The sequence below is a fragment of the Charadrius vociferus genome, unplaced genomic scaffold (genome assembly GCF_000708025.1).
Source record: "Charadrius vociferus isolate BGI_N301 unplaced genomic scaffold, ASM70802v2 scaffold147, whole genome shotgun sequence".
NCBI lineage: Eukaryota > Metazoa > Chordata > Aves > Charadriiformes > Charadriidae > Charadrius > Charadrius vociferus.
In genome coordinates, this window is record NW_009649570.1 from 765,935 (window position 1) to 778,958 (window position 13,024).

Sequence of the window (13,024 nt, forward strand, 5' to 3'; positions counted from 1 at the left end):
ACTGATACTCATCTGGAAGACAGTGCATTGCAAATGACTGGTAGAATTCTGGTTAGTTAAGTTATGTTCCATAAATATTGATATAATGTTCATGACGTCTCCATATACTTCGAGTCTTGGTTGTTTATTTCTTTTGTAACTTGTTGAGCAAACCCAATTAGTATGTGTTTCTTCAGGATCTGACAGTCATTTACACCTGTGCATTCAGCAGTTTATCTTTCTATTTAGAGGCCTATTTCTCCCTCCTCTCCATGATCAGAAATGGTAATTTCTGATTTGAGGAACATTACTACGGACTTACAAATTCAGTGACATTCAACAGATGCTCCATCTGTGGCAGAAGCTTAATTTGGTGCTTATGCTTTCTAAGGCAGTACTGTGAATAAACATGAGGTACAAGTCCCTGGGAAAACAGTAATTGTGGAAATTATTGTTCATTAAAAGATTGGTCTGCTGGTGGTATTTATTGAATACAGCAAAGATACCTTCATCTTTCCTGGACTTCAAATCAGAGGGAGATAGCTGATAGGGAAGGGGAAATGACTGTATTGGTTTTGAGCTATCTTTTGCTATCTTAGATCTCAGTCATCTGGTGGAAGTAAGCAAATAAGAAACACAGGGCAGCCCTGTGCCATTCTGGAGAAGCGGCTGCAGGCAAGGCAGTGTACCTGGGGCATCTAGAAGTGTATTTGACACAATTCTACCCAAGGTCCAGCCCTAAATGTGTATCAACAAGTACCGGGTTGCTTACATTGATAATGCCTCTGGAGCTGCAAGTTTCAAAACTATGCACATATTAGGAAGCACATGTGGATGAAGTACGCGTGGCTGTCTTCCACTTCACCGTGGGCAGCAGTGACCTCTATTCTTTGTTCATTGAGCCTTATCCCCACTTGCAGCTGTTATTTCCTGTGTTTATGTGGGATTCCTGTACTGTATATAAAGTACCCTGGCCTGCTCACAAACTTTACAGCAACTATAATTCTACCTATTGTGTTGTGCCAAGTGTGTGGTGTATAAATATGCTTGTGTACAGATACCTGGTAATGTTGGCATTCCTCTTAGATTCTCTTCTGACCTTATCTACTTTCTTTCTTATCCGTCTTAGCTTGTGGTTACCTTATTTTATTTTTTTTTTCATTTTTACTCACATGCATTTGCTCACATACATTCACTCACCTTTCCCTTTCTGTCATATGTAGTATCCATACTGTCCAAGAATCAGTCTTTTTCTTTGGGCATTTTCTTCAACTGTCACTTTTCCAGGGAAGGACATACCCGCTATTTAAAGTCATCAGAGATGTTGCATGAAAGACATCAAATCAATAATAGAGGTTTCTGCTTTGTTATTACAAAACCTTGGTCTCCTAGCTGGAGAATTGTTATAGTAGAGAATACTGACAGCAGATGTGTGTGGTGTTTTGATTTACACACTTTTGTATTCAAGATGGCACATCATATTTCAGAGTCAGCAGCAGATTTCTAATGAGATTTAATTATTGGTAGAGCTGCAAAGTTTCTTTGCAGGAGTACAGCTTGAGCACATTGACTACAGAAAGCACATTTTGAAGTTTTAATAAAATTTAAAACTTCAGAGTTACTATGTTGAAAGTATCTGTATCTTGGCAAATTTAAATTAGCATTTTGAAACTGCTAAGACTTAAAAATTGTACATACCTCTGTCACGTTACACAGAAAATTGTGTACTTTAGAGGAAAAAAGGTTTTTCTTCTTTCTTGATAGCATTATTTTGGCATATACAGCTACATGGTGTGAGTTAAATCAACTGTGCCTGACTGAAAAACAGGCAATTCAAAATTAATTGAATTATTACACAGGTGCGGTTCAGGTGGGATTATCCTACCTTTCATAACGGTATACTAGAAGGCAAGCAAAACTGTACAGAAGAATGTAAGGGCATTTCAGTGTACAAATAAAGAAATGGTAAGGTTCCTTTGAAGTATCATGCTTTGTATATTGAGGTGCATCTTTGGTTTTCATTAGAAATGCATTGAATATGAGCCTTTTTTTTATGTAAGTTGGAACCTAGTTCCTTTAAATCTATAAAATTACTGTACCAAGTAGCTCTGAGAGCAAAATCAGGCCTTTTAAATTTATCTTGCATCCCTGTATGAAAGTTTTAGTGACATAGTCCCAACCATTGGCTCATGTTGATAAAGGGAAGTATCTTATTTCAGTATTTTATTTTGCATTTTTTTCATTATTTTCCAAAAGCGATGTTACCAAAATTACAATTTCCCAATGGAAAAAGGTACTTAACCTCTAATTTACAGACTTTTATAGGATCCAGATAAATAAAGTGTTAAAAAAAACCCAAAAAAGCTGATTTTGATAACTCTTATATTTGTCTAATTATAATTTAATTCTTGTTATTCTCTTGATTAGAAATAGCTGTATGAAGATTTGTTATTTATCAACTATTGAAATTATTGTCTTTCTAAAATGTTATTTGGAAATAATTGGAAAATAAGATTACTTGTGTTAATTAGGCCTTTCAGTGAATAACTTATTTCTCACAAATTACAATCTTTTCAGTTTCTTGGCAGTACAGAAGTGGAGCAGCCCAAAGGCACAGAAGTTGTGAGAGATGCTGTTAGAAAATTAAAGGTAAGAAAGAATTAAAGGTAAGAATAAATTTTTAATGAAATAAAAATTGAGTGTATTCTTAAATTGTTTTCACAGATAAGACACTTTATAAGTGTTTCTGGGTAAATTCATTGGTTTTAGTAGCAGTTGTTTTTGCTAATCTCTTCACTGGTGTGTAAGCCCGCCCTTATGTCTGTGTTATCAGATGTTCTGCTGTACAAATATTTAGTTGTTTCCTAGATTGTATAATTATTTATAGTATAAAGTTTATGTACCTTAATGGGTAATGCTTGTTCTTTGAAAACTCTAGGGCTTTGTTAGTACAAACTTCGGTAGCAACAATTTTAGCTGCTGTCCTCACTTTATGGCTATTGAATGCCTCTAATTATGGCACTCCAAACGTGTTGCCAGAGAATGTAAAAAAATGAACTCTTCCTTGACCAAAAAACTTGTGGCTTCAGTAATGCCCGTCCTGCATTTCTCTGGGCTGTGCATTGCTTCCGATGAGCCCCGGTTAGGTAAGTTGCCTTTTGTTGCAAAACATAGAATACCCACCCACTTAAGGTAAACTGTTGGTGCCAGAGAACAGGAGTAAGAACATCAAACCATGCTGTAAGTGGGCTGCGATAGCTCTGTGGGCACTGGCTGTCCCTGACTGCTCTTCATCTAAAGCTCATGTGTCTGATCCACATAAACTGACTGTTAGACTGGAGGTGAAGGTTTGTGACACTGATATGAATGTTGTCCAGCTGTGATAATTGGTGATATATCTGGAAATAGAGCTGCAATGAGAGAATAGGGTTTACAAACCAACCCTGTTTATGACAAGGAGCATTATTGCCTTGTCCTCCAGGTCTTCATGTTTCATTTGAAAAGGTCTGTGTGCACAAACAGCGCCTATGTGCTGGTGCACATAGATGGCTGAGAAAATCAGACGTTTACAATTTCTTCTTGGGCACAGAGGGACTTGGTAGACAATTAGAAAGTATCCTAGTGAAATGACTTGTTGAGGGTCGCTAACTGATAACATGGCTTTGACTTGACTGTTTGAGTGACAGCTAATATGCTTAAAGCTCTTCAAATGCTATGAGTTGTGGTAGGGAATGCTGATTTGATTTTCCTGCTTACTCACATTGTTGTGGAATCTCACTGCTTCCTGCTTAGCTGCGTAGAGCTATTGGAGCATTAGTTTATTTAGAGGTAAAAATTGTTCTGCCTTCTGTTGTACTTCCCATAACTTTTTGTAGGGTTTTCATTATTCATTTAAACAGAATTTTCTCGGAAATGTACAGAAAATTTTGGGAATCGATATTGAAACATTTGATTCTGTGTTATTACTGTCATAAAAAAGGAAGAAAGAAGGCATGAAATGCTACTCATGTAGCTCAGCTTTTAAGACTGTGGTTTCCTTTGAAAAAGCCGTCTTTACAAGTTTGATTAGCAATTGTGTTAAGGTATTTAAACAGAAGTTCTTTGCCATTATTTTTGTTTCACCAAAATAGTACTGCTGCCTTTAAAGATTCGCTTAGTTAACTCTTAGAATGTTTTATGCCAAAGAGATTTACTCTGCTGCAGTTTATCAGAGACATCATTGCCTAGTTGTTTTCAAGTGTTTTAGGCTAGTGTAAGTATGACCCTTTTTTAACTATTGCAGCATGCTACCAGTGGAAACAAAATGTATGATTTTGTGTGCACTTCATACAGTTTATAGCGAATGCTGGAGCGAAGCCTGTTGTGTTAGATGTTTTGTGTTTATAAAACTCCGTTACCCTGAGCAAAGTTAATTCTGTGCAGAAATCTATCAAGATAATATCCTGCTATGGACAAGTTTCAGTTCTATTTTAACAATGTTTTATCAGACTCCTCCTAACTGAAGCAACTGCTAAGTGTCTCTGTCTCACTGGTGGAACTCCCAGCTAACCTGGGCTGTCACTGATCACTGGAGGGTTTTGGTAGGTGGGACTGTATGATTTGGTACCGTGAAATAGTTTGCTCTGAAAGCAGGTCCAAAAAGGATTTCAAATAACTTTTCTCTGAAGCACAGAAAGATCCAGAACTATTTTCATTTGTCAGCGTAGCACTAAAATGTAAAAAGAGTAATAATTTTGTATGTACTTGTGGTGTCACTGGAGTATGTAGATATCTGTTCTAACTTTTTACACGTGTTCCCTAAATAAACTGATATGTTTGAATCTTTGCTGCCAGAATTACACTATTTTCTTCACACTTGGGAGTTTGGAGCTTAGATGTCAAATACTGCATGGGATCTTATATAATCACAAGTTTATTAGAAAACTCATGCAGTAATTGAAGACAACTTTTGAAAAGACTTGAAAAATCTTGGAACAGAATTCAGAGAGCAATAAAGAGGTTTTCTGTTTGAAACAGTCCTCAATTAATCGAATACTTATTTCAACATCGATTTATGTTGTGCATCTGGATTCTTTGAAGAGAAGCCTAGAGGTACTGGATTTTATTATTAACCACACAGCTTTAGCTTGGTTTTAGAAAGTGTTAATTAAAAATTATAAACCAGTGAAAACAGTGTGAAAACTAATGTCTTATTTTGAAAAGATTTATAGTGTTTTTGAAATAGGAGAGTTTTTAAAAGATGTATGGCTTGTGATGCTATATTTATATTTTATTTACCATATGGATTTGGTTTTAATCACAATGTTAATCATAATTTGTTTTTAATGAAAATTAATAAGTAGCAGAAAAACAGCTGACTCTTAATATTTGGACCTGTCTTTACAGCTGGCGTGCATCGCACCAATAACCTTTTGAAGCCATTGTGCTTACAGTGATATATAGACCATGCAATACTGTCACTGTAGGCTATTTTTCTTAAGCCATCATGTCATTGAACTGTGTGAAATAGACATTTCATATACAACTTTCTTCTTCTTTAAATCAAAAGATCTTAACTTAAACAGTACAAAGACTCTTGGCTTGCCAAAGGTTTGTGGAAAACTGCAACACGCCATTCCATGAACTTACTTTTACCAGCAGGTGGAGCTGATGTTCTACAGTAAAATACATTAACTTGAAGGAAATTTTTTTTTATGCTTCATTGTACTTGTTTTATCCTAAATACTACTACTACTACATTTTCTAAACAATTAAAAATTTTGCTGGGTCAGTTGCAAGTTGAATTTACAGTTTTGTCAAGTATCTATGTTTAATTTTTGTAGAGGGTTGTCCAGTGTTTTTATCTAGTTGGGTTTACCCCTCATGTTTTCAAATTTCCTGGAGCTGTACAGCAGCAGAAAGAAGAATGTTGTGTATTTTTATTTCTAAGATAAGTTGAACTGTTCTCATAATATATTACAAACAGTTTTCTAGTCAAACTAATTTCTAGAATGAAATAAAAACTACGGAAAATGGTACCAAGGTGTTGTGTCAGAATATGCCTACATTATTCAAATGTGTAAATGTTGTCAAATCACCCTTTCTTTTTTAAAGTGAAATGTTTACTTTCCTTGATTACTGAAGTATATAACTTCTAAATCAGACTGTAGGAATTAATTTGGTCCTTTAAAAAGCGCTTGAAGGGTTGCCAGAGGTGAGAACAGGTGGAAAGATCAGCATAACAGATGGAAAGGGCAGCATAACCAGATTACTGGTAAGAAGATGGCATAGAGGGGTGTTAAGGAGGAACCAGAATTAAACACCTGAGTTTTGGGCTGTTCCTTTTATAGTCTTCAAAGGGATGTTTTTGTGAGGACCAAACTTAAAGCTGTTCTCTTACCCAGCTTCCAACTCAGTTTCCTTTTCTCCTCCTCTTTTCTTCTGTAATTGGAGATGACCGGAGATAATGTAAATAGAATTAATCACTTTGAAGCCACTTGAAATATTCTTCATCAGCTCCTTGACCTGTAAGGATACACAAAGTGAAGAGTGCTCTTTCACACGCCTCCACACATGCTGTGATGGTGTCCTGCTGCTGCCCTTAATAGACCATCATAAATAGATATTGTTCTGAGCTCCCTTTTGTGTTAAAGCTGGGTTTCATTTGTTGTTGAAAGGACAGAGGAGGGTGGAGTACAGAAAATCTGTTAGTATTGGGATAAAGAGGTTTCCAGTCAAGCCTTACAGCCATGACTGTTCTCTTTGAAGTACCGGAGAAAGCAGAATGTGTGGTTCGGGACCAGCCAGGGACAGCCTGAAGACCAAAGCAGATCAGATGAGAAGAGCTGAAGAAGAGAATACCTGTTAACTCTCTCTCAAAAAAAAAACCAACAACCAAACACCAAACAAAAAAATACCACCAAAAATCAAACAAAAAATCCCAACCAAAAAAACACCACCAAAACCACAACAAACTCCCCAAACTCCACACCACCAAACAAAATATTCAAAAACACCCACTCAAAGCCCCCAAAAAACCCAGCACACCCCCACCTTCCCCCCAAACCAAAAAAAAAACCAAGCAAACAAACTAATTTCAGGGAGTGAGAGATGGAAAAAAGACTGTACTGCATTGTCTTCTACACTGTGGTTAATAGATCAATAGCCTTACTCTCAGTCCAGTGTGTGTTTGGAAAATAAAATACAACATATTCCATAGAAATGGATTTCTGAGGTAGCTTTTTCCCTACCCACCTGATTATTGAGAGATTCAAGTTTGCAGATCTGTGGCTTTTTCATCCTTTTCCTCTTCTTGACAACTATTTTTCTGAAGTTGTAATTTCAGTACACCCACATGGTGCATGAGAGTTTGGACAATAATATGACCAAATAGATGATGTGCAGTCACTGCAAAAGAAATAGGGCCTATTTTGGGTTTTTTTTTTTTTTTTCAGGGATCTTTTCTTATAATGAGTGTTGTTATGAATAAAGAGGAAAAGTGTCATCTCACAGCCAGGTATAAAGCTGTGTCTCAGTGTAGACAAGTACATTATCGTGAAAGAGACATTTTTTGAGTTGTCCACATGAAGTACAATGTCTGATGTCTCACTGGAAGCCTGTGTGAAATGGAGGAGTTGAACCTCTATTTCCTGGGCTGAAAATTAGCACCCAAATCACAGCAAAGTCTACCTCTGATGTTTTGAGGTTTTTTAGTAAATTCTTGAATTGTGCAGTGAGGTGTAAATATTAAATAAAAGCACATAGCTTTGATTTGCATAGCTTAAATTGATTTTGATAGAATTTGTTTTAACCATTATTTCTTTAACTAAAGATCGTGGCTGTTTTTAAAATGTGATGTTTTTCCCTTCGTGTTACTTTTGCTGATTAATCCTCTGACTGTGGTTTACTAATGCTTGATGCATAAGCATTTCAAATGTAATTTTAATTAGAGTCTCAAACTATGCAGTTTTCCCTGCTACTGTAATAAAACACAAGATATATGGAAGTTTTTTCTTTTTTTATTTTTAAAGCTAAATTAAACCATAGAAAATATTTATTTGTAGCTGTTGCTTTCCCTAGAAGATTCAAGATGATGTTAATTCCAAAGCAGTTAAATAAAAGCTAGCCCATCCCACTGAGCTGCTCATATTATTATTGGGCCAAATCTGGGTGTCTTGCCTGAGAACAATATATGTATAAACTAACAGCTTAAGAATTTGGCCCATCGTATCTCTCCCCAAGCCATGCTGTGATTCATTATAATTTTATATCATTGTCCATTTTGATGCCAATGGGAGGCTACAGATTTTTACCCTCTTAAATAATCTTGTTACTGTGAGAACTACAAATATTACTTTGTTTCAAATGTGTGCTGAAAGGAGAATATAATGTTTGTAAATCCCTCCTGTCCAGAGGTTCCTCAGGGTCCTCTTTAGGTAGAAGGACTGAGTAAAAAAAAAAAAAAAAAAAAAGGCAAATTGTCTGATACCTGACTAGGTGTTAGGATCTGCTTTTCAAACCATGCACAAGTTTGGGAGGTGGCTGAACTTGGCATTCTGGAGAAGGTCAAATACGAAAGAAATTACTGATCAGTATCTGTACATTATCTGTTACTATGCAGAACAGAGAGTGCACAGGAAAAGTATTAAGAATGTAACTGCACCAGACTTTTCTGAAGTTATCTACATGTACTTTTCAGTCACTGTATCCCAGTAAACCTTTGATTAAAAAGCTTGTTTGTCTTTCTGGCTGTCTGCGTTGAAGAGATTCGTTTGTGTTTTTCTTTCACCATTAGCTTGGTTTTGATTTGATTGAGTTTCTTATAAAGTGGGTTTCCAGTCCTCTACTAACTTTTGCAAATATCCTGTGATCTTCCTCCATTTTGTCAACATCCTTCCACATTGAAAACCTCAGAACATAACATTTGAGTAGTTTCTCACAAGTATGCAGTGCAGCCATTGTTGTCTTCTTAAGGATCTCTTTGAAATATCCAAGGATTGCATTAATCTTCCCAATTGTAGTTTCATGAGAAGGTCCACAGTTATCGGAAAGCCTACCGTGGCATCAAGACTTTCTTAATTCCATCGTCACAGGGTAGTCTCCCAAGAAAGTAAGTTTGTTCCCACATGTATGATTTGCATAGTTGGTATTGCAACAGAGATGGTTTGTTTGCATACAGGCAATCTGTGGTGTTCTGGTTGGTGAGATATTCTGTGTGTTACTTGCCCCGTCATCAGCCTTTGTGATCTGCAGCCTGCCTCTGTAATGATTTTAGATTTCAAATCATTAGTTACTTTTCTCCCTATTTTTCCCTCTTATTTTTTCTGCCTGCAAATTTTATCAGTAATTATTTTCCTCCTGGTCATTGTTCAGTAATGTCATGCTTAAGAAATAAACCCTGCTGGAATACATTAGAAGCATATCTTCCCAATGACAATTTCCTGTTTATAACTGCATCTGGAGACTAATGTAACTAACTTAACTAATACTTTCTTTGTATTGCTTCATCTCCTAAATATAATGGCATGCAAAACTCTGTCAAATGCTTTGTCTATTTTGACAGGCTGCATTTTTTTGTAGAATCCATATTGATCATCGTTAATTTAATCTCACTTGAATTCTCTAGTTCTTGAACTTGATTTATGACTTTTGAGAGTGGAGACATGGTAGGGTCATTTTGTTTACCCTTTTTTTAGTATTGGCACAGAATTATCTTCTGGAACTTCCTCAGTGTTGTAAGACTTCTTGACTACTTGGAGCAAGCTTTGGCCAGCTGTTCTAAAATTCGTGCAAGTTATTCAGATCTACTTATTTTTAAAAGTTTTCATATTGTAGCTGTTTGGGACTCTGAGATGATTACAGTTGGAAACCCAAGCATTTCATCATCATTCTCAGCATGCACTATGGCTTCCACTCAATAAAATCAAATATTATTTATGCCTTCTCTTCATTACTACACAGAAATACTTGTGTGCATCTTGTTTGTAAAGGGACATTTCCAAAAAGCCAGGGTTCACTCAAGTTCAAGGCTGTTGCAAGTCGAGGTGTGCCCCAGAATTATCTATTGCATAGATATGCTTCTGTGCACTGTAAAGTGCATTGGAAAATGAGATGCCCAAACTGTCCAGGTGATCCATGGTTTTTGTGCTCTTCCTATTTAACACGTAGCAAAGGAAGCCAAGTGCAGAGCCGCATTGTACTATGAAAAGGGACCACATATGTCTTCAAAGTTTTATCCAATAAAAGGATGTAATCAAATCACAAATCAGAAAGTAAAGTCATCGGAGTGGGGGCACTAAGTAAATGTATGAAAATGATCTGAAAGGCAGTCAACGTTTTATATTCATCTTGGAAAAATCATCTGTGCTAATGAAACATTGATTGGCCTATCATTTTCCTGTTTTTTAAAGCAGAGACTTAAGAATAAGGTTAAATTGGTAGTATAAAATTTAAGCCAGATTTTTGGGGGTTTTAATTCATGATTTTTATTAAAGAAAAAATATTTTTTTTCCTGTAGCAAATTCAAATTGTCATAGAAAGTCAAGAAGTGTTGTTGGCCAAAATGCCTGTAAACCAGTGATGAGGGTTTTTTTAATTTTATTTTCTATAAAATGATTTTTTTAAGTAAATGATGCGTATGAGATGACCCACCTTAACTGAAATGAAGGGATGGGGATAGTCATTAAACTGTATTAAAAGGATACTCTAAATATGTGAGAAATGGGTTTGAAGACGAATAAGAGGGCAGGAAAAGGATGTGTATATTGCAAGAGCTATATGCATGATACTGAAGAGAGGCAGAACTAGAAGTTATGTTAGATTTGCTTGACTTTTGACTAGTTGGTTTTCAATAGTAAGTCATCATGTACCAACCTTCATAAAATATTTAGCCAATATTTAGCAATCCTAGTTGTTGAAGTGTAAAATAGCTATTTAGATTGAAGAGTCGGTTTTGAGAATGTCATAGAGTGGTTTAGGTGAGGTTTTTCTGTTTCTTTTTTGGTGTTTGGGTTTTTGTTTGTTTTTTTTAACTAACTTGTGAAGCATGTGATACTTATCAGCTAACGTGATACATTAATCAGTAATAAACTGGATAGGTCATGTTACTGTATGAAGTTAATGAGATTAATTATAAGTTAATATTTAGTTACTAAAATTTTCAATAAGTGTGCTTGCAAAATGAGGGATAAAATTGGAAGGAAGGGAAAAGCAGGTTAATTATGTGCTTTTAGGGTGGATCTTAAAACTTTTTAATGATTTCCCATGAATGGAGCTGCAGACAAGCAAAATGAAATAAAATAGATAGAGGCGGTCATGCTGTGTAAAGCAGTTGAGTTCATGGAAAGATTTCCCAAGTACTAGTAGGCATAGGAATAGGGACAGAGCAAAAACCTAAACCCTCAACTATCGTTTAAATAATTAATTAAGATTGGGGGTTTAGGGGTGGGTTGGAGGAGGAGGTATCTGTGGCTACAACCAAGTACTTCACAATCACAAGGTAATTCAGGCTTCTGTCTTCCAGGCCTAACCATTCTTAAGGTAGGTTAGCACTCTTGTTGACATCCTAGACTCTATGCAACTAAAAATCATTGTCCTCACCAACTTTTTATATCCTGTGTTTGTACTGATGGTGAATTATGTGCTCAATTATACTGGAATGGGAGCAAGTTAAAGGACAATGTGTTCAAACATATAGCTGTGAAGCAGAGACTCCAACTCCTCTGGCCTTCAGTGAATCATCGTCCTTGTTTATGCATTTGAAAATGCCATTCCACGCTGTCAAAGATTTGAGAAGAAAAGGGCTGGTAACGGAGCAAACTACAGAGCAATTCCATATCTTTGCGAAGAAAGTTACCCAAATTCATGACTCTTCTTATGCTGCCATACAGTAGCGAATTTTAAATATTCTGCTTATTTTATACGCAGTGTTCATGAGAGAAAGACAAGTCAGATTTAGCAGCTAGAAAAGGAAATATAAAAAGATGGAGGATGTATTGAATAGGACACATTACCCGACCCAGTCATATAAAATGTTGTCTAGCCATCATCTAGTGAGCTGGTAGGAAGTAAATCCTGAGATGATAGAAGAGATCCAGTATTTCTTAGGTGTTGACAATTGTGGTACTTTCACACTGCACCTGTTTAAAAGAATTGATTTCCTTAGAGGAACACATGGGAAGTACCCTCCGTGCATGTGTACAGAAGGGAGTGCAGAAATAGTGGGATATGGCAAACATAACGGTGTTCGCTGCTCAGCAACCAACCAGTTGACAAACTGTGTGAAAGCGTTCATGTTTCTACTGTTCTAGAAATCTCATGCAAAAGCTTAAATAAAGTGCATAAACAGGAGATAAAAGTTTCAAGAGAACCAGCTAAGTAATTTTAAAATATTTTTTCTTGAATTATAGGGATATTCTATAGTGTGCAGTCAGAAATGCTGTACTGTGCTCAACTGACTTTGGGAATAGTTGGCATTGTTCATAAGAGCTTTTTGAAGAAGGAAGGAAACAGCTTCTGGTGCAAGGAGTTGAGATGAAATGAGAAGTAATAAAACAAGATAAACAAAGGAAATGTACTGTTAATGTGATTGCTGTTATATTTTTCATCTTATAGTTTGCAAGACATATCAAGAAATCTGAAGGCCAGAAGACGCCCAAAGTTGAATTACAAATCTCAATCTATGGTGTAAAAATTCTAGATCCAAAAACAAAGGTAAGAGACTTATATGTTCATGGTGCTGAAGTAGTAATTAAATATTTTTTAAACTGTTTTTAATGTTTTTATTGGTTTATATTTTACAAAGGTATTATGATAAAAGCCATTTTGTTGATGGAAAATTCTTCTAAAATACCATTTCTTGTATTTTAGCATGTGTTGTAACACATGGGTGACATCTTACCAGGAAGGTACATGATACTCCAAATACAGACTGTAGCTAATGTAGGACTTCTTAAATCCTTTCACACTTGAACATTTAAACTCCGAGGAAGGTGAAAACACTGGGGTAAATAAATGGTAGTGCCACACCTTTCCAAATGATCACCATTGTGTCAGTGCCCACACGTAG

The 13,024-nt window shown here is 36.0% G+C and overlaps 1 protein-coding gene across 2 annotated transcripts in view; it reads left to right on the forward strand.

The window, feature by feature from the left end:
• Nucleotides 1–13,024, forward strand: part of GULP1 (GULP, engulfment adaptor PTB domain containing 1) — a 72,102-nt gene that overhangs the window by 23,803 nt on the left and 35,275 nt on the right. For both annotated transcript variants that reach the window (XM_009890127.1, XM_009890126.1), the window contains exons 2-3: nt 2,557–2,628; nt 12,571–12,669. In XM_009890127.1, coding sequence (XP_009888429.1) covers nt 2,557–2,628; nt 12,571–12,669 — 171 coding nt within the window. The remainder of the gene's footprint in view (nt 1–2,556; nt 2,629–12,570; nt 12,670–13,024) is intronic.